The sequence below is a fragment of the Seriola lalandi genome, unplaced genomic scaffold, assembly GCF_002814215.2.
Source record: "Seriola lalandi dorsalis isolate HSWRI2012SDOR001 ecotype SW California unplaced genomic scaffold, Sedor1 jcf7180002054912, whole genome shotgun sequence".
NCBI lineage: Eukaryota > Metazoa > Chordata > Actinopteri > Carangiformes > Carangidae > Seriola > Seriola lalandi.
Genome location: NW_019525464.1, coordinates 45,774 through 68,322, shown reverse-complemented (window position 1 = coordinate 68,322; position 22,549 = coordinate 45,774). Strand labels below are relative to the sequence as shown.

The following is a 22,549-nucleotide window of genomic DNA, read 5'->3' as shown; positions in this document are numbered from 1 at the left end:
GGAAATCAAACGCAATAATGATCATTCCAGCTGAAATCCTGACTCGTATTGCAATTGAAATATCAGCCAAAATAATCGCAATTTGATTTTCTTTGCATATCGTTCAGCCCATATGGTATATAAACATAAACTTATCTATCTTACCTTTCCTGTTTTATCATGACAATCCAGTGTAGCGTGGAGGAACCCAGTCCAACACCTTTGGGATGAACTGGAACAGACTGTGAGCCAGACCTCGTCATCCAGCATCTGCTGGACCACACTGACGCTCTACTGGAGTGAGATGTTGACGTGACTGACGTTATAGTAACATGCTGTTATAAACACCATTCATCGAGTCAGTCCCAATGATTTTTTTTAATATAGTTGGCAATCAAAGATGATTTTGATTTGAATCATTATTTACAGATCAGTATGTACAGTGGTCAAACAAGAGCAGGAGGCTGTAGTTACACTGTGTGTGTGCGCCGAGGGGGAGGAGGGGAGGGCAGAAGTAGCTGACATTCATCCTTTCAAATAAACGAACGAATAAATCCAATAACGACTTATTTCACTCATCTATTCAACACCTAACGGCGTGTGTGCATAGCTCAGACACAGATTTGGCGACCGACACACACACCCACACACACAGAATAAATACACGCACACTGTATATGAACAATCCACTGCTAGGTAAGACAATAGATAGACAATAATGTGCACTGGCTGATCCTTATTTAAAAGTCTCACCTGATCACACACACTCGCACAGACACGTTCACATGGACCCTCACACATACACAGAACTACAGCTGAACAGATACACACGACACACCGCTAGATTCAGCCTGAGCCTCTTCTGTCATCACTGCTTTCACATTTGAGAGTTCTGTGCTGATGTTTGCATTTGACTCGGAAAACAAGTTGCTGCTTTTATTAAAGATAAATAGAAATAAAGTTATTAAATAAATCTCACTGTGTTCTTGGAAGATATATCCATAATAAAAGATTCTTCAGTCATGCCAGAAAAGAAAAAAAAAAAACCATTCTCTTTGCTGTAAACTGGCAATTAAACTGCTATTTAGAATACAGTGTACAATATAATCTTGTACATTTTTATGAAGTTATCTCAAATTCATTTTTACGTAAACTCTATTTCGGAGTTGGAGCATAATTTTTAGATGTTTCAATCCTTTATCAAAACAAAACTTCCCAACAGGAAGTAGTTCGTGAATGTCTTTTTTTCCAGAATTGATCTTAAAACAAATTATTTTATTTCAGTCCTTTTGTCAAAAAAATGTTCTAAATGTTCTAAAATGCCTTTATCATTGACTGAGGCTCTATTCATCCATGAGCAAGATAAGTCAACTTTGGATCTAGTATTTGATTTATCGGCTAACAAGCACCAAAGTCTGTTAAAACAGACGTATTAGTTTAAAATATAGCAGAACTTCCATTCGTAACTGCTTTGAAATTGTGGTTAAGAAAGTACAACTTCACAAACAGTCTAAATGCTGGACTTGTGATCATTTCGGGACCAAAGAATGCAAAACATTACCCTCGACTGTCACTAATGACAGTCTGCCTTTTCTTCTCTCTTGCTCATTGCGAAAATTTCACCCCTAGTGTAAAGAAAAGTCTAATTTTATATTTCGTTGTGCGTTTCTGTTCATGTGACCCAAACAAAGATGGCAACCAGAACTGATAGCTGCTTACTTGTCTGGAGAAAGAGGACACAGTCTACTGGGATCTGATTGCACAATATTTTTCCTCCCACTGTGTCAGATTAGGAGATTACAGTCTCATAAATTCTTGCTATTACTTGGCACAGACACACTGGATTTATACAACTTGAGTGACGTACAGTTGATCAGTGAGTCGCCAAGGACCGACTTCACTGTTCCACCTCCTCTTTTACTTCGACATGTTTTCATCATGTGTGGAGAAGAGTCCTGTGGGTCAATGTCAGGCAACACAGGCTGATATTATGTAGTCTGACCCCAGAATGAATATTCTACCTCATTTTACAGCAGTGCGAATGTTTTCTGTATCGGCTGTGAACACTATGGATATGTCTCCAAAGACGCGTCCATGATCTGTGACCCTGCCTGGTTTCTATTATATTCTCGATGAGAACAGCAGCTTATTTAAAGCAACTTGAAAAGAAAGTCTCAAACATAAAAGTGATGACTGCTCGAGAGGCCCAGGAACAGCACTTACAGCTGGGAACACTCAGTCAAAGTTACAGTACTTGAGTAGCTGATCGAGGCGTACACACATCTAGGGCTTTGGTGCATCATGGGACAATCAGGAGTGTTATTCTTCAGTTCGAAGGAGCACAACAGGCGCCAATCTGATTGATCAGTCCATATATATATTTATATATTTATAACTATAAATCCATCCAATGAGCTATGTACAAAGTATGGCAAAGAATTTATTATTTCAATTTATCAGCAGATGTCATTGGCTCTTCACTGTGTGTAGTCCATAATGTCTCCAGTGATGTGAACGTTTCATGCTTGGGGGGGTTTAGGGGGGGAGTCCATACCGGCAACCTGCGGCGGTCTTCGACATGGACTCATGGACCCAATCTGCCCCAGAGCAAAAGCTCAGCGGAGTCCATCCAGGGCCTGGGTTCAGTCCAATAAGAAGAGGACAGGAGGTCTCGCCACCAGGGTCATGTAGCATTCACCTCCATGATGTGGTCGTCGGTGGCGGGCAGCACCAGGACCTGCCGTGCGAGGCTGTGGTTGAACACCTGTCCCGGGCTGAAGGGTTCCAGACGAGGCATGGCCACGCCCTTCTGTTGCTGGTCGCCGCTGCCCACGGAGTGGATGCTGCCCCGGCTGCGGATGCTCGCCGTGTCGGCCTGGTCGTCCAGCGTCTTGTCCAGCAGGGACAGACTGTCGTTCTCCACGCAGCTGTCTGAGGATGGCAACAAACAAACAAACACATTACTCTCTGAAAATCCTGATGGTTTTTTATTGTTGTTGTTTTTACATCTCAGGTCATTCCTTTCTGGAATAATTAAATATTGGGGAAGCAGTGATGAACAGGTCAAAGAAAACAAGCGGTCAGACAGCTTGTAAACAGACTAATTAAACCAAATCTACTTGAAAGAGAAAACTAAAAATTTTAATGAAAATGTTACAATCTGTTAAAACCCAAAACATCCAATATGTCTGTTGTTGCAGAGGGTTTGTGTAGTAGTTGCTTTGTAAAACCACAGACACGGTGCTGCTTCCTGAGACACCGGTGTGATGTTTAGAAGTTGTTGGGGCGTCTTAGTACAACTCCTCCTCAATAAGTAGCACGGCTACTTCTCACAGCTGGTGCAACACCACCTGCTGCTGTTGGACTGGCAGCTGCCAGAGTATCAGTGTCGTACCTGCTGTTTGCCATTTAAGTTGTTTTCGCTGCTTTTTCTGCTACGTAACATGTGGGATGACAGCAAATTGGAAAGATTCAAGTTTCCCTTCTTTCACTATGGAATTCATTTCTTCTTACCAGGGTCTGGCTGAATGGCCACTGCTGCAGTGTGAGGCAGGTACTTCAGCACTTTGATTTTGGGGAAGGGCAGGTGTCCTGCGAACAGAGGCATCACCTCGATCTGCACCTTGTGGGTGGCGTTGGCCGTCATGGGCATCGATACCATCCCTGAACTCTTCCCACACACCGCCCAGTTACTGCTGCTGTCAGCCACTGTGGACACACACACATACATGCACAATTTGGTAACAGGTAGACAGGTAAACAGGTCATTATTTATTCAAATAGTTGCTGATTATTTGATGTTAATTGACCGATTCATTTTTGACTCATTGGTATTTGTTAAACAAGTATGTTGTTGGCTTATTCTTATTCCGCATTTTTAGAAGAAGAGTTAGTTGAATATTTTACTATAATCATAAGAGGTGCAAAAACTGATTATTTCAGAAATCCCAGACGGTAAGTGATTCTCCAGACATACCTTCATACATGAGTTTGGTGGTTTTGAGACCGTCTGTGTCAGTCTTGCTCTCCTCCGCCATCTCTCCCTCTGCAGGCTCAGTCAGTCGCGTTATACACACCTCCAGTCCACAGAGGAAACCAGAGCGACAGTGTTGTTCACCAGCAGGAGGCAGGATCTCAGCTCTCACGCTGTACAATGTCTGACAGTATCAAACAGAGGTTATTTAAGGTGGGAAAATCTCTGATTGTGGCTGGAATTCTGTACATGTTCGGTTTCCCTGTCCACATGTTGCAAAAAAGATCTACAGATCTGAGCTGCTGACGACACAGTCTGAGCAAAAGTAAATCTTTCAGTGGACTCACAGTGACTCTCTCGAGCTGGAACTGGTAGTGGAAGGGTTTGAAGGCAGAGACGTCTTGGTTGAGTGGAGAGAAGTTGGCAGAGAAAATACACTGGAGACAGGAAGGCAGGTCATCCTTCCACCTCACCTCCCACAAGCAGAACACGCTGTGCTTACTGCACAAAAGCTACACACAAAAACACACACACACAAACCAGATATGAAAATGAATTAATGTTGAGGTAATTTTGACATTCTTTAACATGAAATCAACACCAGAGAGATGTATGTTGACCGTCAGGAAGTGTCCACACCAGTGTGGATGAATTTAAAAATATTATTTGTGTGACAAACAGGGCTCCAACAGCTGTTCCTCCTGTATTAACGGCCATCACCTGGAGAGGGTGTAGATGGTTTTGATTGACATGTCCGTATACTCTGCTTGGTATCTGCACATTAAACCTCTGTTCTGTCAATTCCTCAAAGAGGCATCCTGCAGGCCCTCAGATCAGATGCCTGAACCATCTCATTCGGCCACTTAAAACCCTCCTTTTCTCCGGATATCTGAGCTCCTCACCCTCCCCATCCTGCTCAGCCCTGCTGAGGAAACTCATTTTGGCTGCTTGTAAACATAATCGTTATTTCTGTCACTACCCAGAGTTCATGACCATAAATTGGGTGTGGGGTTCTGGTCTGGAGCACAGATAGTGGGTAAATTGAGAGCTTCATCTTCAAGCTCAGGGGCTGAAACTAAGGAAAGAGAGATGTAGAAAAAGATGTATTTTTTATATTTATCCTCATTAGTGTGAACATGAGATTATAACCCATCGTTATTTCCAGTATTTCCCCATAATTACCATCAGATATTATAAAATCCATATATTTTACAAACACTATAGCATTTTTTCCAAATGCTAGAAGCTTTGTACTGATCTTTCCTCTTGTCACTAACATCTGTTTAGTTGTTTTCTGCTCACCTGCTGTGCTTTAGCGTTAAGGGACTGAAGCTCCAGAGCTGCATGCTGCTTCTCTGTCAGCTTCACTTCAGCCAGCGTGAAGTTCACGTCTGACACATTCTGCACGCACACCTGGATGTACTTCCTGTTGGGTCAGATCAAAGGTCACAGATCGGACGTGTGTATGAGTAGGCTGGGGAATGCACATGGTGGAAAAAAAAGAAAACACATGCATACAGGGCTTTCTGAGAGACCGGAGGCTCACCTGTTACCAGCAGAAAGCAGCGAGTGTTTGGTCTTGAAGGGGATGTAGAAGGTGAGAGCTAGCAGCGTGGAGTAGATCGACCACGGACAGTCGATAGACATCTGTGGACAGACACAGCCAGACTTTACTTTCAAATCTCTTAACTTATCATGGTTCAAAACAAAGCTTACCGATTAATCTGCTGATCATTTTCTTAATCAATCAATGAATCATTTGGTCTGATGATTGAAAAATGCCTGTCATAATACACTACAGCTAAAACTGACTTAATCAAATGTCCTGTTTTGTCCAACCAAGAGTCCCAAACCCCAAAATATTCTATTGACTTTAATCCTCACATTTAAAAACCTACAACTATCACCTTTTTGTTTTTCACTGAATCACTGAAACGATTCATTTTCAAACTAGAAATGTGAAAGACTTCCATCACTTTCTCCCCCACATAGACTCTACGACTCCGCATTTCTGTGAGCGGGCCTCACCCTCTGGTCGATGGCGGTCATGGGCGTGTCGGGATGACTGTAGCTGCGAGGTCGATGGCGGACCTCGCCATTGGTCAGCCTCTCATTGGCGGGCCGCTCGGACCCGGACGGGATGATGCACAAAACCTCCAGCTGGAACTCCAGCGTGTGGTAGGGAGGGGTCGGCGGCAGGCTGATGCTGGTCACCTTCTCAGACGACTGAATGGAGAGGACGCTTTCACCCACCAACTCTGAACACAGAAGGAGACGGAGACGGAAGAGACGAGAACTTTAAAGCTGCATATGTGTCAGTTAGTGTGTTTATAGGCCAGACAATCTCTGGTTGTGGTCATCTTTCTGCAGTAACTTAGTTTTAGAAACATTATGTACACAAGAAACATTGCTGTATGTTGAAAAAAACAGTTAACAAAGGTAGATTTATGCCGAGGAAACCTGACTTCTAAACCATGTAGATGCATAACCAGACCTCAAACGTGTTTTTTTATCTTGTAAACATGTGCACAACAAGGACTAGCAGCAATGAGTTGGATTGCCAGGAAAGATCACTACTCCAAAACAATAATTAAATCCAAAGATCAGCTAAAACCAAAACTGAAATAATTAAGTGAGTGTACAAAGATAATCTCTTTAAATTAATGTAAGTGGCGGATTCAGATAAAGGCTTTGAAATGTGAACCGACCAGCAGCGGGGTTGCTGATGCGGGCGGTGCAGCTGGCGGAGGGCAGGATGGGCATGGTGTCTGTGTTGCTGAGCTGCAGAGCGTCTCCTTTCTTCACAGCGTAGTGACCCGTCAACAGAGTGAACTTCACTATCTGAGGCAGACCGGCTAACAGAGGCTCTGAAAAACAGAAAAACAACCACAGTGAGCAAAGTGCACACACACAACACGCACACAAGCACGACTACAAAGTTGTTTCTATATACAGTACATTCACAATCATGGTGGGAATCAGAGCAGTAGAAACATGTCTGATGCAAGCTGTGACTAAGATGAAACTTAACATTCATTATGATCAGTAACAGGTAGAAGCACAACTCATCACAGTTTGTCATTTAAACTAAAAAATAGCTTTTAACATTATTTTTAAACTAAATTCTGTTGCTAAATAGTTGGAAAATACTGAACGTGAGCTTCCTCCAACACTAATCTTAATGCATGGTGAAGAAGTAGGAACTGTATTTAAATGTTTATTTGCTCCTCATTCAAAAAAACTAAATCAAAAATGCAGATAGAAAATCATTAACACAAGCCTGAGGGCTTGTGTATCGTATTTTGTTTTGCCAGCTGCATTTTTAGTTTGTTCAATAAGGGAATTCTGTGAAAAGCTGTGAGTGATAAAAACAATACTTGGAAAAGTGTAATTGCCTAAAGAAACAAAACAAAAAATTGTGACCAATAACACAATGTCGTCATATAACAAATACAGACCTGAGAGAGGCTCCACAGTGAGCTGGGGCTCCTGAGAATACACTTCATACTGGACCGATGGGTAGATGTGAGGCAGCACGAACTGCACCTGACCCACCGTGGCACACAGCTGACGCAACGTGTAAGTACCTGGCTGCCCACTCTACGGAGGGGAGGTAAGAAAATAAGAGGGAAGTTATATGAAGAAAGAGAGTAAAAAAAAAAAACACACTAACAAATACATTATGAATCTCCATCTGAACATCAAACACTAATGAACTGGTTAAACATTTTAAAGGTCACATTTTTATCTTTTCATGTAAGGCAATGTCTCTTACTGGTGCTGTGAAGGTAATGCTGTTATTCCCGGGCTCTAATTTTACATCCTGCACTTTCAGCATCTGTGCTCCCTCCTTCATGGCAACAGTAGGAGGGCTGACACAGTTGGGCGTGTCTGGCGGTGAGGTGCTGTCATGACAACGCATGAGCAGGTGAGTGTTTTTACACACCACTCCTGTAGAGTTGAGCGAATTGTCTGAAGGACTCCTGTCCTGAATCTCATCCAGTTCTAAAGGAGGACGTGCAGCCGAGGAGGAGGGGGGCCCCGCTGACGAGTTTCCATGGTTAAACTCTACTGTCCCTGGGTTTGTTTGTCTCTGAGCCCCCTTAGACCTTCCATGAGTCCCTCCGTGATCCACGTCAAAGTGAATGCTAGCAGCTACTTGCTGTATGTGCACGGACACCGGCATAAAACATCTCAGAGTGAGCTCCACCTGCAGGACGGCTCCAGAGTGCACAGAGGCCGTCGCTGGGTGGAACTGTAGTCGTGTGAGCTGAGCAAAAACGCCCATGCTGAGAGTCACTTTGTGGGCTGCAGAGGAAGAAAATGACATTTAAGTATAAAAAAATAGGTCGTTAAATCATCACCCACTTTTAAATGTGTTTGCAGATTGTTTTGTTTAGGTTGACCAGTGAGAGTTAATGAAAGCATCTTATGATTAACTGCAGTTTACTATACCTTAAACAATGAATTAGCAATCACAGACGACAACTAAATGACCCCTACAAAGCACTGAACATCACAGACTGATGATACAGAACACATATGGTGGTTCCTTCCTTGTAAAGGTAAACATGTGCCAGTGATGAACCTGATGACTTACAGTGATCTCCAGACTTTCCGGCGAAGGTCAGAATTTCCTGACAAAAGTGCTTCCTCTCCTCTGTGGTCAGATTCACGTCACCAGCCAACAAGGCACTGGTCTGCAGGTAGCTGTGGTGGGTTGTAAAGGAAACAAAACGCTACGGTGCACTGGTGCAAGAACCAAGCATCGGTCTCCACCATTGTCAGGTGAATATCGGGTCTTCTGTATTCTGTAACATTAAGTATCACCAACGGGCCAGCAACATAACCCTGATTAAAAAATATGCCATGATACAACTGGACTAACTCAAAGCTCAATGGCAATATTTTTTATTGCCGTATTTCTTTTCTAGCGTAAGTGCATTAAAAAGTTTATACAATCCATAACTTCATGTGCCACAAACTGTATTATAAAATGAAATGATTTGAATTTTTCACTGAAATGTAGGGGATGATTTCTATTCTACTTCAGCAACAAAAAAAAGTTATTAATGTTGAGGGTGTGCAATTGGATTTATATCTGAATCTTTGTGCAAGAATCTGTGTGCACCTTAACCACCCAAATATCTTTCTGGTACAAAACCAAATGAATGATGGTTATTTCCTCTTGTAAATGATTCTTTGCACCACCGGAACATATCTGGCCCTTAAGTAGCTGCAGGTGACCTATGTGACACCAGTGCTGTGAAGGATACTCTTCAGTTCTGCCCAGCAGTTTCTGACACTCGGCAATCTGTTTCCTGGTGTGAGTGACAGGGAGGCTCCATCCCTCTGACACGTACGACTTCAGAGCTTCCTGCAAGAAAGTTTCTGCCCGCTCAGGGTCCCCCTTCCTCCTAATAAATAAATGAACACACACACACACACACACGCACAGAAAGTCATCAACTTATCTTTTTAAATCTGCAGAAAAGAACATCACACATCTTTTTTTAAAGGCCATTTAGAAGTAAAATCAATTCAAAAGACCAAAGCAAACGCAGACAACATACAGAGATTGCAGGTAGTGTGATATGATAGATATGTGAAATTAATGCTGCCTATATTGCTCACCCCTACCATGTCTATGAAGTGCTGTGACTCAGCCTCAATGAATCTTAAACAGTTTTTTTTCTCCCCCCACTTCAGTAAAGGTGTTGTTTGCAGACCAAAATACACGAGACCTGACATCTAGTTGTGAAAGCAGGATAATGAGCTGTCTGCTACTGGCTGGTGTTTGGCATCAGGTGACGCTATGATCTGTATTTAAAGAAGATGATATTATTTCTCATCAAAAATCAGCAAAAATCAGAGGGACAGCTCAATTCCTTGTTTCTGCCAGTATGTCTAAACACTGGCCGTGACTGTTCTGTCACTGCTTTTAGAATCAGACTTAGAAGAAACGCACTGTCATGGCTTCATGTTTATTACACCACCCCACCCCCCAATACCACATTAGTGCTTTCAATTATTCTGCCTCATTAGACCTCTCATTAGGACTGTGTGTGGGTTTACAAGCAGTGATTGATAGAGTTCTGGAGAAGGGGGTTTATTCAGCAGGAGTAACTGAAAACATGCGTGTGGGTGCGCAATGTTTTCAAGACAACTTTTTACACCTGCATATACCCTAACTGAACCAGCGGCTTTAATCCTCCTTACATGTAGAACTCAGCCAGGCTTTTTCCCACCAGTCTGGCAGACCTCAGCCGGCCGATGGCCCTGTACATCTCCATAGCAGCGTGAGAGAGTTCCTGATGCAACAAGTGGCCAACAAGGTGGTGGTGGAGGAGGCAGAGGGTGAGAGAGAAGGGAGAAACATAATCAGAAGTTTCCAGGAGATTACGTCACAGAAAAATATTGATGAGAAAAAAAAAAAAAAAAAAGAAACTGGCACAGGAATTCAGAGAATGTGTGTTAACTTCCTGCTTTGCCTCCTACTGAAATAAACTGTGGCAAGGCGTTGACTTACAAGATAGTGTCTTTCAAAAGCTTCTACAGACGACAACGCTTCTTTCAGCTTTTTGTAAGGGCTCTGCAAACTGTTGACTGTGGAGGAAGACAGAGGAACACAGTTAATTATTGCCTTTCAAATAGGAGTCAGGCTTCTTTATTACACCTTAATCAACAATGCTTGGCAGAACAAGCTCACACTTGTTTCAGTGAAGAAGCGATTCAAATCCTAAAGGCCCTGACACAACACACTGAAGTTGCGCCTTGTGTCTGCTGTTAAAAGCTGCATCTGAACTGAAGCTGACAGTCGACATGAATATATATTCTGCGCCCACATTAGACAACATACAGATACAAGTCATATGTATTTGTTATCCAATAAACACTGCAGAGACACGTACAAAACAGAAAACAGGAAAAATACAACAATTTGCATCTTAATAAAAAACTGTTTGGGATTGGAGAACAAATTCGTGTCAGATAAAGATGAGATAAGATCGTCAATCAAAGTAAATTTAAGGAGAATCTGCACTTAATGGGTGAAATCACAGATTAATGAGGTTGAAATTCCAGTCGTCCCTGAATCAGCTCATGTGGGCCGATCAGGGCCGAGTAAAGCCACAGGCTACAGGCATCAGACGACCACACACGGCTCAAAGACACCTGATGTTAGCAGGGCCCTGAATCACAACCCACGTGTTCGTGTCATCAGAAGGAAAGGGTTGGGACTTGGGAGTAGTTGCAATTATCCCACCACCCAACCCACTCATCACCACCCAGCAGCACAAAATCCCACCATGTAAACACTTCCATGTAACAGGAGAGTCTGAAAACTCACCAGTCTCAGGCCTCTCATCTCCCAGTCCAGCCAGCAGATCTACAGTCCTGTTCAGGTCCTCAGATGTGGGTCCCTTCTCTGACACCAGGCCACAGAGTTCCCCCAGGGACTTCAGCTGGAGAAGGCAGACAGGAAAAAACACATTATTCGGAAAAAACTATTTGCACCAGATATTTACTGCTCACTATTTAAATGAATGAGTAAAAGAAAAAAAATAATTATTTCATCCTCTTAAATGTCAGAGTCAGAAATTTACTCCAACCACTTTGCCATGCTCCAGAACAAATGGTTTTGGTGGAAGAAAAATACTGACAAGTAACATTAATTCTTTTATATAAACTGACGAAACAAAGACAGATGCATGATTTTAATGCAAAGCAGAAAATAATACACGAGTGATGCCTTATGAATAGTCTTAACAGCTTTATGGAGACAAACGTGTTTCGCATTAACCCGTGCTCCACTGAAGGCATCATGACACACGCGAGAAGTTACATGTGATCAAAGCCAAAGCTACATTATCAAACGTTTCTGTTACCTTGTCAGTGGCGTAAGCCCACAGCCCCACAGTGTGGGAGCAGTTTGCAGCTAACTGGGCCTGATCGCAGCAGCCCTCGATTCTGTGCAAAACCTCCAAGCAGCTGAGGAACACCCAACAGTCCAGCGCCCCCTCCAGCACCGACACCTGCTCGAGACAAAGAGCAACAACATACAATGTTATGATGAGCGACACATTCAGTTCAGTGCATTTAGGTTTTCGATTTGATGTCCGTCCATGTAAGTATGGATAATGATGATTCCTAATTATTAGGGTTACCCCTGACATCTCCTGGATCAGTGGGTCCCACCTGTTTCTGTCTGACATATGCCCACATCCCCTTACAGATGAACTCAAATACCACTTCATATGGTCAAGTGTGCATTTGTGGAATTACCACTTGGACTCAGAAGCTGCATGTTTCAACAATTTCTGCAAAAACTGTTTCAATTTCTCTGCTCACTTTCTAACTAGTTTGCACACATAGAATTGCAACATTTCCCTTAATTCATGTTTCCAAAAAGATGATCTTATGTAATTTCTGTGAACCACATTTGATTTAGGATGTGGAGCAGTCCATATTTCAATTAAAAAATTACCCATTTTCACTTTCACTATTTGGCTACTTTTCTACTCGTAAGGTTACATCATTTGAGCCAGAGTTTGAAGAGCTTATATTTTGGTATTCAACCTGAATAAAGTGCATGTTGCCCTACAAATAAACACACAAAAAATGGCCCTGTAAGAGTGGGTTTACCTCAAGCAGGCGTAGCTCCTGGACACAGTTGTGCAGCAGTTCCAGGGCTCTCTGGGTAACCTCCCATGGCCTCTGTAGGAAGATGAGTAAGGTGCACTGGCGGGAGAAGAGGTAGCTCCTCAGATCCAACAGGCTGGCCTCTCCTCGCTGGATCCCATCTCTCTTCTCCATGTCAATGGGCCGACGAAGCAGCAGGCCGCTCCAGCTGCGCACCGGGGCGCAGAATGAGCCGAGCCAGTTAGCTGTATCTGCGGAGAGAAACTGAGTAGTCAGACCAAATCCAAGACGAGAACGGACCTTTTACTTGAGGACTGCTGTATTGAGACCAACCATAGCACTGGGTCGTGGTTACGTACCTCCAGCTCCAAAGTTAAGGACATACTGGGTAAAAAGAGCATCTAGTTCATCATACTGGACCAAGGCATCCTCAAACTGCTGCAGCATCTCAAAAACAAAGGCCAGTTCCTCCTGCACAATCACACACACATACATACACATGTGAGCTACAACTGCACTTTGATATTTAAACATCAGATTAATCTCTTCTCAACTGAGAATTCAGGGTTTAATGTAATCATCTGCATTTAGAGAATCAGACGCAGTGAACAGAAACAGGTTTTCATGCCCTGTGAGTCAGTTTAAGTCACAACACTCCCTCTACTTCTCTTTCGCTGCACACAAACCAATTACAAGATCAAAATCCTCCTGCTCATTTTTTTTCTGCATACCTGGACCATGAAGTATTCACAGAAGCTCCAGCCCGGCTGGGTGCGTTTCTCTCGGAGTGTACGCATGTCATCTTCAAAGCGGCCCAGGTTCTTGGTGAAGGACATGAGGAGGAGAGTTCGCAGCTTGAGTAATAAGGAATTCCAGGATTCCTGAGACCGAGACGAGTCCTTCAGAGGATCCGACAGCACCACACACCTGCAGGATAATAACTTTCGTTTACTCAGGAAAAGTTTCATCAACACAGTTTCTTATACTCAACAAGTTTTTATGATGTTGTCTGCTGTGACATCTACATATGACCACATTTCACATCACTCCGTATCGGAGCAAAACAACCAACTTCTGCTGTTACTGTTGTAAAAGCAGGAAGTTGGGAAGTCACTCGTGTTCTCTTCTGCCAGTTTCAACTAAATCAATTTGTCTAAGTGAAGGAGTCTCCTCACCTGTCGTTCTGTTTGTTGCAAAAATCACTACGGATCTTGTCCACGATGGACGATCGAGGCAGGATGTTGGTCTTGTTCTTCTTCTTAGTGTCGTTGGTCTCCACGACGATGATGACCCAGTCAGCTGAGCCGTGGGTGCGCAAGCTGTTCTGCCAGCGCATCATGTCCTCCTTTACCATGCTCTTATACACTTCTGTATCCTGGAACAAAACACCATCCAGTTATTATTCAGACACTCTAAGGACACTGTCATTTTCCATTAAAAAAATGTAAATGAACAGGTGTCTCAACAAAAATAACAGTGTACTAAGAAATGAGTTCAGTTATGTGACATTAAATACAACTGATACTGCCAATACCATCACAGTGTTAAAGGGAAGTATTACTAGATAAGTATTGTTATCATTTGAGATTTTTATTGATCAAATTACGATTGAATAATTAAGGAAAAGAGAGATTTTTGTTCTCTAAATGTCCTGCATGTTGTACACAATCAAGATGTTTCCACATCAGTGTACAGAAACTACAAAAAGAATGCTGACCAGCAAGTTTATGTTTTATGATAAGTAAAACCTACAGGATACTGAACGCTGTGACTGGGATTTACTGTGTGAACTGGTGTAAAGCTGCTGCTGCTTGAGTAAAGTGTTTGTTGTAAATCTGCTGGAACTGATTAGAGATGGGATACAACTTGATGGGCCAGTTATTATGTAAGTGTCCACTGGCAGGGAGAGGAAGTGAAGTCCGCGTTTTACGCAATGCTCATGAAGTGAGCTTGTAGTCTCAGTCTGTAGGATTTTGTATTATGATCAGTTGAATGACACAGCACATGCAATCACATATGGATTATGATATGATATTGCATTGATTTAAACCCTTTAAGCCTTTGGTGTGTTTTCTTTGAAGCATTTATTTAACTGTGCCACTGAAGGTTTATAGTGATTTTTGTACAGCTTATCATTTGTTTGTTTAAGACTGAACACACCCATGGAAAACATACAGCTGTTTTCAGTTACACTGGCTCATAATTTCAGTGTGGCTGTTCTCGATAAGGGTGCCACTGCTGCCCACAGTCAGCTGATTGTGGATGGATGTATTGTATTTAATGCTCACTTCCTTGGTTGCTACAGTTTATGTTAGTTCAACAGGTCGGTGCAGAAGCTGCATGTGAATTATTTTAGCATTAAAGTAACTGACTGAGACTAGTTGGTTTTATAACCTGTGCAGGTCACAGGTTTTTGTCTATGGCGCTGCCCACCTGTGATGCTGTCATGCTGTGTGCATGGGGGAGGGGAGGCAGCAGCCCCACCTGTCCACCATGGTCAGTCTGCTTGTACTGTTAATACTGTGTGCGTGCACACAGGCTGTTCTTGACAGACATCGCCATACCTCTGCATTTAGCTTTGTTAGCTAAAGCTGAAGCTCTTCCAGCAGCACAAGCTGTACCTTTTTATATCCCACAGGTGAAAGGAGCAGTCAGGGAAACCTGCACTACTTATTTACAGGGGAAGCGTGTGTCTGTGTCTTGAGGTTTTGGATTGTGTTTCTGCACAAAAGAAGCACATCATCTAAAGCATATTATCTTTGTGTTTTACACTTTAAACCAGCAGAGTAAGAGTTTTGTAAACTGGAGCACAGAAACTGTCCAACAAAACAAAACTGAAGTTCTGTGTAAAATGTTGGCGTTTAAGGTAAAATGAACACATGACAAATAAAACTAAGGAATCTGTTGCTATTATTTACCTTTGGATATTCAATGATATCTAAACACTTGGTTATTAAACACCACTTTGCTAACACGTCCTCTAGTTGTTGGTCAGGGAGGTGTGACTCCCACTCTCACACAGTCTCAACAACTAAACAGTCTCCGTATGACAGAGTTAGACTTTATTACGGGTCTATTGTAGTAATTTGTAATACTGTGCAGGCGCTAATGTGACTGTGTCCACACAGCATAAACACAAAGGCTCACTGCTCCCACACTAGAGGCACAATCCTTAGGAAATGTCATGAGTCACAGGCTGATGAAAGCACTTCCTTGAACTAACCAGCTGCTCAGTCAGCAGCAGCGGGTTCCTGCTTCCCTTCTTGTTTTTCTACCCTCTGCTTTCTCCGAGCGCTCTCACAAAGCAGACATCAAGTTCACTTTATCCTGGTGACTTCAGGCTCCTTAAAGTGCATCAAGTAAGATCATGTGCACAATAATGCAGATACATTTGTAAACTGATTATTTTTTCCTTCCATCCACATAAAGCCAATCTTTGATATATTTTAAACTGCTATTTTCAGAGTCAACCTTCACATTTAATGTTATCATTATTATCACAACATTATTAACTTAGTGAACTTGTACATCTCATGCATCTCACATTGAGTTTCCATAGCTTGCATGTGGAGATGTCTGTGACCTATTTCTGCCTTGATAAGATAACTACAGGTGCTAATCTATTCTTAGAGTGCAGACAAGAAGATGTATTTACTTATCCTGCAAATACGTGGAGTAAACAAACATTCTGTTCCTCCAGCTTCCTACACAGAACATTTCTTCAACCCTCCAAATAACAGCAACATTAAGAACCCGGCTTTAAGTTGACTCAATTTCTCTCTGTGATACCTCACTGTAGGTAAACATCACTAAAACACAACACAAGTGTTCAGTAAATGAACAGTAAAACAGTAATTTGCACAAGCAAATGAATTACCATTAGCATCAGTTAGCAGGTAGCAATTATGACCAGAAATGAAACCATTACTTCATACAAAATGATCACTAAAATAACAGTATAACAGTGTTCGGCTATACTGACACAGACAATAACAGAGAGAGTGTGGCTGTGCCGTTAAGATACTCACACAGCAGTCAGTCCAGTAGATGTGGAGGAAGGGGAAGGTGAGGAGAGCCTTGTTGCCCTCCTTGGGGAGCAGCTCCTCTTTAAACTGGACAAAATTAGCTTCAAGGTGGATCATTTTTGGTGCACGGCCATACGTCCTGTACAGAGAAGACAGCAGAGTTTGACGGGATCGATCATACGGCGCTTGCAATTTATTGCCCCAGGACAAAATATAGCTATATCCTATCTATGGAATACCCATGCCTGAATCCTCCACAGATCTAAGCTCCACATTCAACCCCATAAATAGAGTGAAACTCCTCTGGATCCCTGTACCTGTCACTGGATCAGCAGCTTTCCCAGGAGCTTATGGTACAAGTGTTTAGAGGAAAATTCAGTTTATCATCATAGTTTTGACTAATTCTGTTCTTTGTCAAATCCAACAACTGAAGAGAGAACAGGGCTTTTATTGGCATTGCAAGAGACAAACCTCTGCCATATTTCTAACTCCCCCTGTTTTAGAAGTGTATTCCTTGTTTGATAAAAAACTAAACAAGCTGCTCTGTTAACTTGATGTAAAATACCCAAATTTTTCTCTTTAAAAAACCTCCACGATTCAGAACACAGGTGACAAACACTGTACAGATACATTCAGCTTGGTCTTGGTCAATAATCTCCTTCAGAACAAATCCAAACCCATGTTCACTGACTCCTACAGATTTCTTGGCACTCAGAAATAACCTTAAATGGAATATCAATGCAGATCATATTAAAAAGCCCAACAAGAATTTACTTCCCATTTCAGCTCATAAAATTCAAGGTGAGGCAAAAGATCTTGCTCCATTTCCATTCAGTCATCAAGAAAAGCAATCATACATTATCCACAGCAGTGTCATCAGAAATCACCAGCACTCCCACCCATAATTAAATATCTCTATCAGAAAGTTTAGAGGATAGTAAAGAGTGCGAGGCACATCGTTTGTAACCCCACACACCCAGACCCCACACCCTCACTACTAATAAAACTCCAAACCCTCACAGTTAATGAACAGTTTTATATTTATGTACATCCTGCACTCACTGCAGCCTAAATGATGCCCCTCTTTTACTATAAATGTTTCATGCATTTAATGTCTTGTGGTTATGTAGGAAAATAAAAAATGCATAGTGTAATGATGTTAAACGTTGGACCACCTGTACACGTTGACATTAATGAGAGAGTGGACAAAAGTTTAAGAGTAGCCCACCAACTTAATCCTCCAAAATCACCATAGATTTCTCTGACAGTGTCAACAACAATTGAGCTTCACAATGATATTTAATACCACGTTTTTTCCCCACGATGCGTTCGGCAGGCCAGTACTCACCTCCTCCATTCCATTGGCTCCCTGGGAAGTTGTTGGGCCAATGACGTGTAGAGAGACGTAAACAAGCCCTGGTCTCCAGCACCTGGGATGAAAGGGGGACGCTTTAAAAATTAGATTTAAATAAAATGGAGAAATCAAATAGCTCCAGGGAAAACTGAAATCTAATATTTATCATTCTCATGTCCTCATAAGAAAAACACATTTCCACATTTCACTACTTTTAGCACCAAAAAGAACATAAAAGATATTTTGGGAAGTTTATACATTGAATTAAGTGTGCTTTGTGCTATTATACTGATGTTTTCAAACTCAACACGGGTAAGATAAAAAGCAGCAGTTAGCCTGGAGGAAATTGTGAGATAGTGTGGCATTACTGTGCAAATATACTGTATCAGAAAATGGCTTCTATTTAGCATCATTCTCTCAGGAGTCCAAAAGACCCCTGACACTCTTTGTCACAGACACAAAAACACAGATAAACATACCCAGCAAACAAGGTGAGGCAGAGATGTGAGTTTCATTCTTGACACTGTAGTAAAAGATGGACAGGTTTTGCCAGGACAGTCTGATTTACTAAACTCTTCTCTACAGCCCAGAGTCCATCAGACCTGGGTCAATGTCCTGTAGCGCTCTCTGCTCTCGCATGTTTAACAGCCTGGCAGATGTATATGATGTGTTCCCTTGAAAGAGTAAACTTGTTTTACCACTGAGGGAGGTATTTGTCAGGGTTTGCAGCATGAACACTCACTTCTTTCAGAAAACCAGATACTTTTTCTCTTAAGCTTTACTGAAACGTCTCTTTGGTTTGTGTTGGGAACTGTATTGTAGGCAATTCTGTAACGCCATCATGTGACTTTTTTTGATTTACTTGTTTTGTCATTTACAACAGGCTCCAGACTAATTAACTGCTGAAAGCACCAGGCCATATTTGGCAGAACCATTTCCACTGAAACACAGAACAACACAATTATATTTTCCATCTTAACTACGTTACTGATTATTTACTCATTTCTAAAACTCTAATTTCTGACTAGGAAAAGCCTGCTTTCAAAAACCCTCACATCATGTCCCTGCACTATTCATGTTTAGAGAATGAGAGACAGTCAGCAGACAGTCTCCTTTGCTGTACATATCCACTTTTGAGGGTTGATCTATCCTCCAAATCATCGCTAAACCCATGGACCAGTGATGACTGCTACAATCCCACAGCGGGTGCCTCATGTCAGAAACATTCAAACTGTCACTCATGGTAGCTGTGTGCACTTTGATAAACAATGCCTTTCATGACTGAGGTACTTATTCAAGCTGCACTGGAACTAGGCCACCCATTCAATGAACCATGCAAAAAGCCCTTTTTATAACTACCCCCCAAGGATAAACACAAACACTGGTCTTACACTGTTCACCCGGTACAGATGTTAATACCTTCAAACATTCAGCAAGAAGAAAGTCAGCACCTAAAAGTCACAGTCAGTTCTGTTTAAATCCAGTGTGCTGGAGCTGGGCCGAGACACTTCCCTTTGCTGACAATCTGACTGCACTGTAAATCAATTAGTCTTGCTGCCCACTGTTTAACACCTGGACAGATATAAAAGATCACTGGGTGTGGAGTTTTGCTGCAACATATGCCTTGTTTCATTTAGTTAAAGCATCTGTGTGCTTTAGTTAATGGCATCAACCTTTCCTGGGTCTTAAAGCTCCAGCAAACTCCAAGCAAAACTGAACTTTGAATGTTCACAGAGGTTATCTGAGGCTGCTGTCAATGCAGCCCTGTGAAACAAACACCAGTAAAAAACCCTATGACTGTGTGAGCCAATCATACACACAGGGTCAAATAATAAATAGTTAAAGTACATCGCTCATCTTGTGGGAGCAGCAGAGGGTTACACACTCATTAAAATCTATAAATGAGTGACTTTTTTTTTTTTTGGATAAAACGACACTTCATCTGAGTGACACATACAGCCTTGTAGGTAATTTAAATCAGTGATCTCACAGCACAATCATCACAAGCATAGACAGAAAGTAGAAAGTGAGGTCATTCGTAGCCAAGCGAGGCGCCTAACATCTGTAACCCCTCCTCAAATAACTTTGCTGTTTTCTGCGTCTAACTTTAGGCAACTGGTGGCTTACACAGTGAACCTAATAATAAACTGTGTCGAAGGTAAACCGCCAATTTCATGATATATTCTTGAGCCTTGCAAGTGACCTTTTCTATCTCAGCACTAGTTTGTGTCTCTACTGTAATTATAGGATTTGATACTGAATTATCATTCAAATTCCAAAAAAGATTCCCTCCACAGTATAGTAGATAAATATTTTTACCATCCTTGACCAAATTAAGTTAGCAAGTTACTTGTCCACTTGCCATCTTTGCTCAGATCAAAGAATAGAGACTTTGGAGAAATGGACTGAAATTCTACATCATTGTACATCATGGTTACTAAGGCTGCAGCTAAGGATTATTATCATCATTAAATAATATGCCAATAATTTGTCTAATTCTTTTTTCTCAAAAAAATTAAAATCATAGTGAAAACTGTCTTTAAAAAAATTTTAAAGCCCAATGTGACTTTTTCAAATATCTAGTTTTGTCTCTCCAAAAGTCTAAAGGTTTTCAGTTTACTGTGATGTAAAGCAGAGGAAAGCAGCAAATCCTGCCATTTGAAAATCTGGAACCAGAGAATGTGCAGCATTATATTTTTGCTTGAAAAATTACTAAATGGATGAATCAATTACCAATATAGAAGCTGATTGTTTTACTGCCGATCAATTAATCAATTCATGGAGCAATCTTTGCAGTTCTAATGGATACAGACTCTGAGTTTTACCAAACAGTTGTAATTTTTGTCACACAACCTGCAGATCTTTCTTGAAATAATTTCTGACTGACTTGTTTATTTTTGTATCTAATCATCAGTGCAAAGGTCATAAATGTAACAATGATGATTTCAGTGGCACACACCTGAGCTAGGACACCTGCTAACCCCTCAGGAAACACAGGTGTTGGCTAGAGCCCACTCTGGGCAACCTGTGACTTAAGATTTCCAATCTACCAACACTGGTGAATTGTCATACCTATACTTTTCCTTTCATATTGCGACTTGTGCCAAGGTCTACTCCTGTGCTGGAACACCTTAAGACCACTCTGTCCTAAAAATGGAGCAGCCTGCGGTGTGAGGTGAAGCTGGCACCCACTAACACCGTCGGCTCTTAAAATAACCCCACCAAGAAGCTTCCACAAGACTCCAAGGGATTTATGAATGGCAACCCGACCCCACCGGCCAAACATCATGCATCGACTACCGTCTGTGCTGCTAACAGGGGAAACGGTGGCTGTCCAGTGGGGAACAAGGTGAAATCCTTCCCAAAACTGCAGCAACTAGCCGTGACGTTATATCGTTAGCTCGGCCTGTTAATCAGTGTAGCCACTAGCTAGCTGACAGCGACACCGCTTTCCAATTAAACAATTAGCACACACAGTGGTACAGTTTATAAGCATGAAAATATCACAGCCTTGACAAGTAGAAATTAAGCTACCCATCGCTACACACACAAATACAATCACACAAACACACACACAGTAGCGTGTCCAAGCTGGTTAATTTAGTGTACCTGCTAGCTTAGCTAAAACAAGCTAATGACTATGGCTAGCAGGCTAACTGTCAAGACCAGAAAAAATAAGACTGTACGTCTCCTTTTCATAAACACTCACATGTCACAATCGGCTTGTTTTCCATAGTATAGATGATTGGCTTTTCCTCTTGACACTCCATATGTGTTAGCGTTAGGACTCCATGAAAATGACATACAAACAGAGCTTTATTATTAGTAAGTGCTTATGTGTGCAGTTGTGTTGAATCGATGGGGCCTGTGTCCCAACTGCACTTCCGGGAAGTGCGTAAACAGTGCGTCATTAAAGGGCCGAGCTGTGCTTTTTTTAAATTACTGGTACGAAAAAGAGAAGTCCAGGTGCAGTGCAAATATTCAGATTCTTTCTTAATAGAAAAATACAAGTATCACACTGTAAAAGAATACTCCATTGCAAGTAAAAGTTATGCATTCAAAATTCTATGTAAGTATTAGCCGGGAAACATATTTAAAGTAGCCAGTCAATGCAGAAAAAGTCCCAAGTGAAATCAAACGATTTACTATATATTTTATGTAATATGCAGTTAGATTATTATTTCTCATGCATTAACGTTTAAGCACCACGTAACACTTATAGTTGGTTGAGATTTTTTAACTAATTTATATACAATAGGGCAGCAACTACGGATTATTTTCATCAATGCATTTACTGATTGTTTTGTTAAACATAAAAAAATAGTAATATAAAAAAAAAATGCCCAGCAACAAAAAAATAACAAAACAGTTGCTGATTGTATAAGTGACTAAATTGTTTAAGCTTGTACACGTGTACTATTTTGAGTATTTTTTATTTTTACAGTGTGTCATATATTTAACATTCTTCATATGTTTTGTTTGTAAAATCTTAATCTGTAAAGCAACTGTCAGATGAATGTAGTGGCCAAACTTAAAAATCAAGAAATAATCAAAAAGTCAAAAATAATTAGCTGCCAC

The 22,549-nt window shown here is 41.6% G+C and overlaps 1 protein-coding gene across 2 annotated transcripts; it reads right to left on the bottom strand.

Moving 5' to 3' along the window:
• Positions 1 to 338: 338 nt before the first annotated feature.
• On the bottom strand, positions 339 to 21,842 carry trappc10 (trafficking protein particle complex subunit 10). 2 transcript variants are annotated; one of them, XM_023430836.2, is made up of 23 exons: positions 21,681 to 21,842; positions 17,966 to 18,047; positions 16,621 to 16,756; positions 13,768 to 13,967; positions 13,324 to 13,519; positions 12,952 to 13,063; positions 12,596 to 12,843; positions 11,839 to 11,985; positions 11,301 to 11,415; positions 10,482 to 10,558; positions 10,172 to 10,263; positions 9,229 to 9,369; positions 8,553 to 8,662; positions 7,728 to 8,260; positions 7,411 to 7,552; positions 6,661 to 6,819; positions 5,981 to 6,210; positions 5,499 to 5,599; positions 5,255 to 5,378; positions 4,300 to 4,464; positions 3,956 to 4,136; positions 3,493 to 3,687; positions 339 to 2,910 (listed from the first exon to the last, which is right to left on the bottom strand). In XM_023430836.2, the coding sequence occupies exons 1-23, from the start codon at positions 21,739 to 21,741 to the stop codon at positions 2,663 to 2,665; spliced, it is 3,795 nt and encodes a 1,264-aa protein (XP_023286604.1). In that variant the 5' UTR covers positions 21,742 to 21,842; the 3' UTR covers positions 339 to 2,662. The 2 variants fall into 2 exon arrangements, with proteins under 2 accessions (XP_023286604.1, XP_087025873.1); XM_087169747.1 differs by lacking the exon at positions 21,681 to 21,842 and adding an exon at positions 18,451 to 18,574.
• Between the last annotated feature and the right edge of the window lie 707 nt (positions 21,843 to 22,549).

Coding starts and splice junctions, on each gene's coding strand:
- trappc10 (XM_023430836.2), bottom strand. CDS start 21,741: ATGGAGTGTCAAGAGGAAAAGCCAATCATCTATACTATGGAAAACAAG. Junction 13,064..13,323: donor GTGAATACTTCATGGTCCAG/GTATGCAGAAAA, acceptor GTGATTGTGCAG/GAGGAACTGGCCTTTGTTTT. Junction 4,137..4,299: donor TCCAGCTCGAGAGAGTCACT/GTGAGTCCACTG, acceptor TGATACTGTCAG/ACATTGTACAGCGTGAGAGC.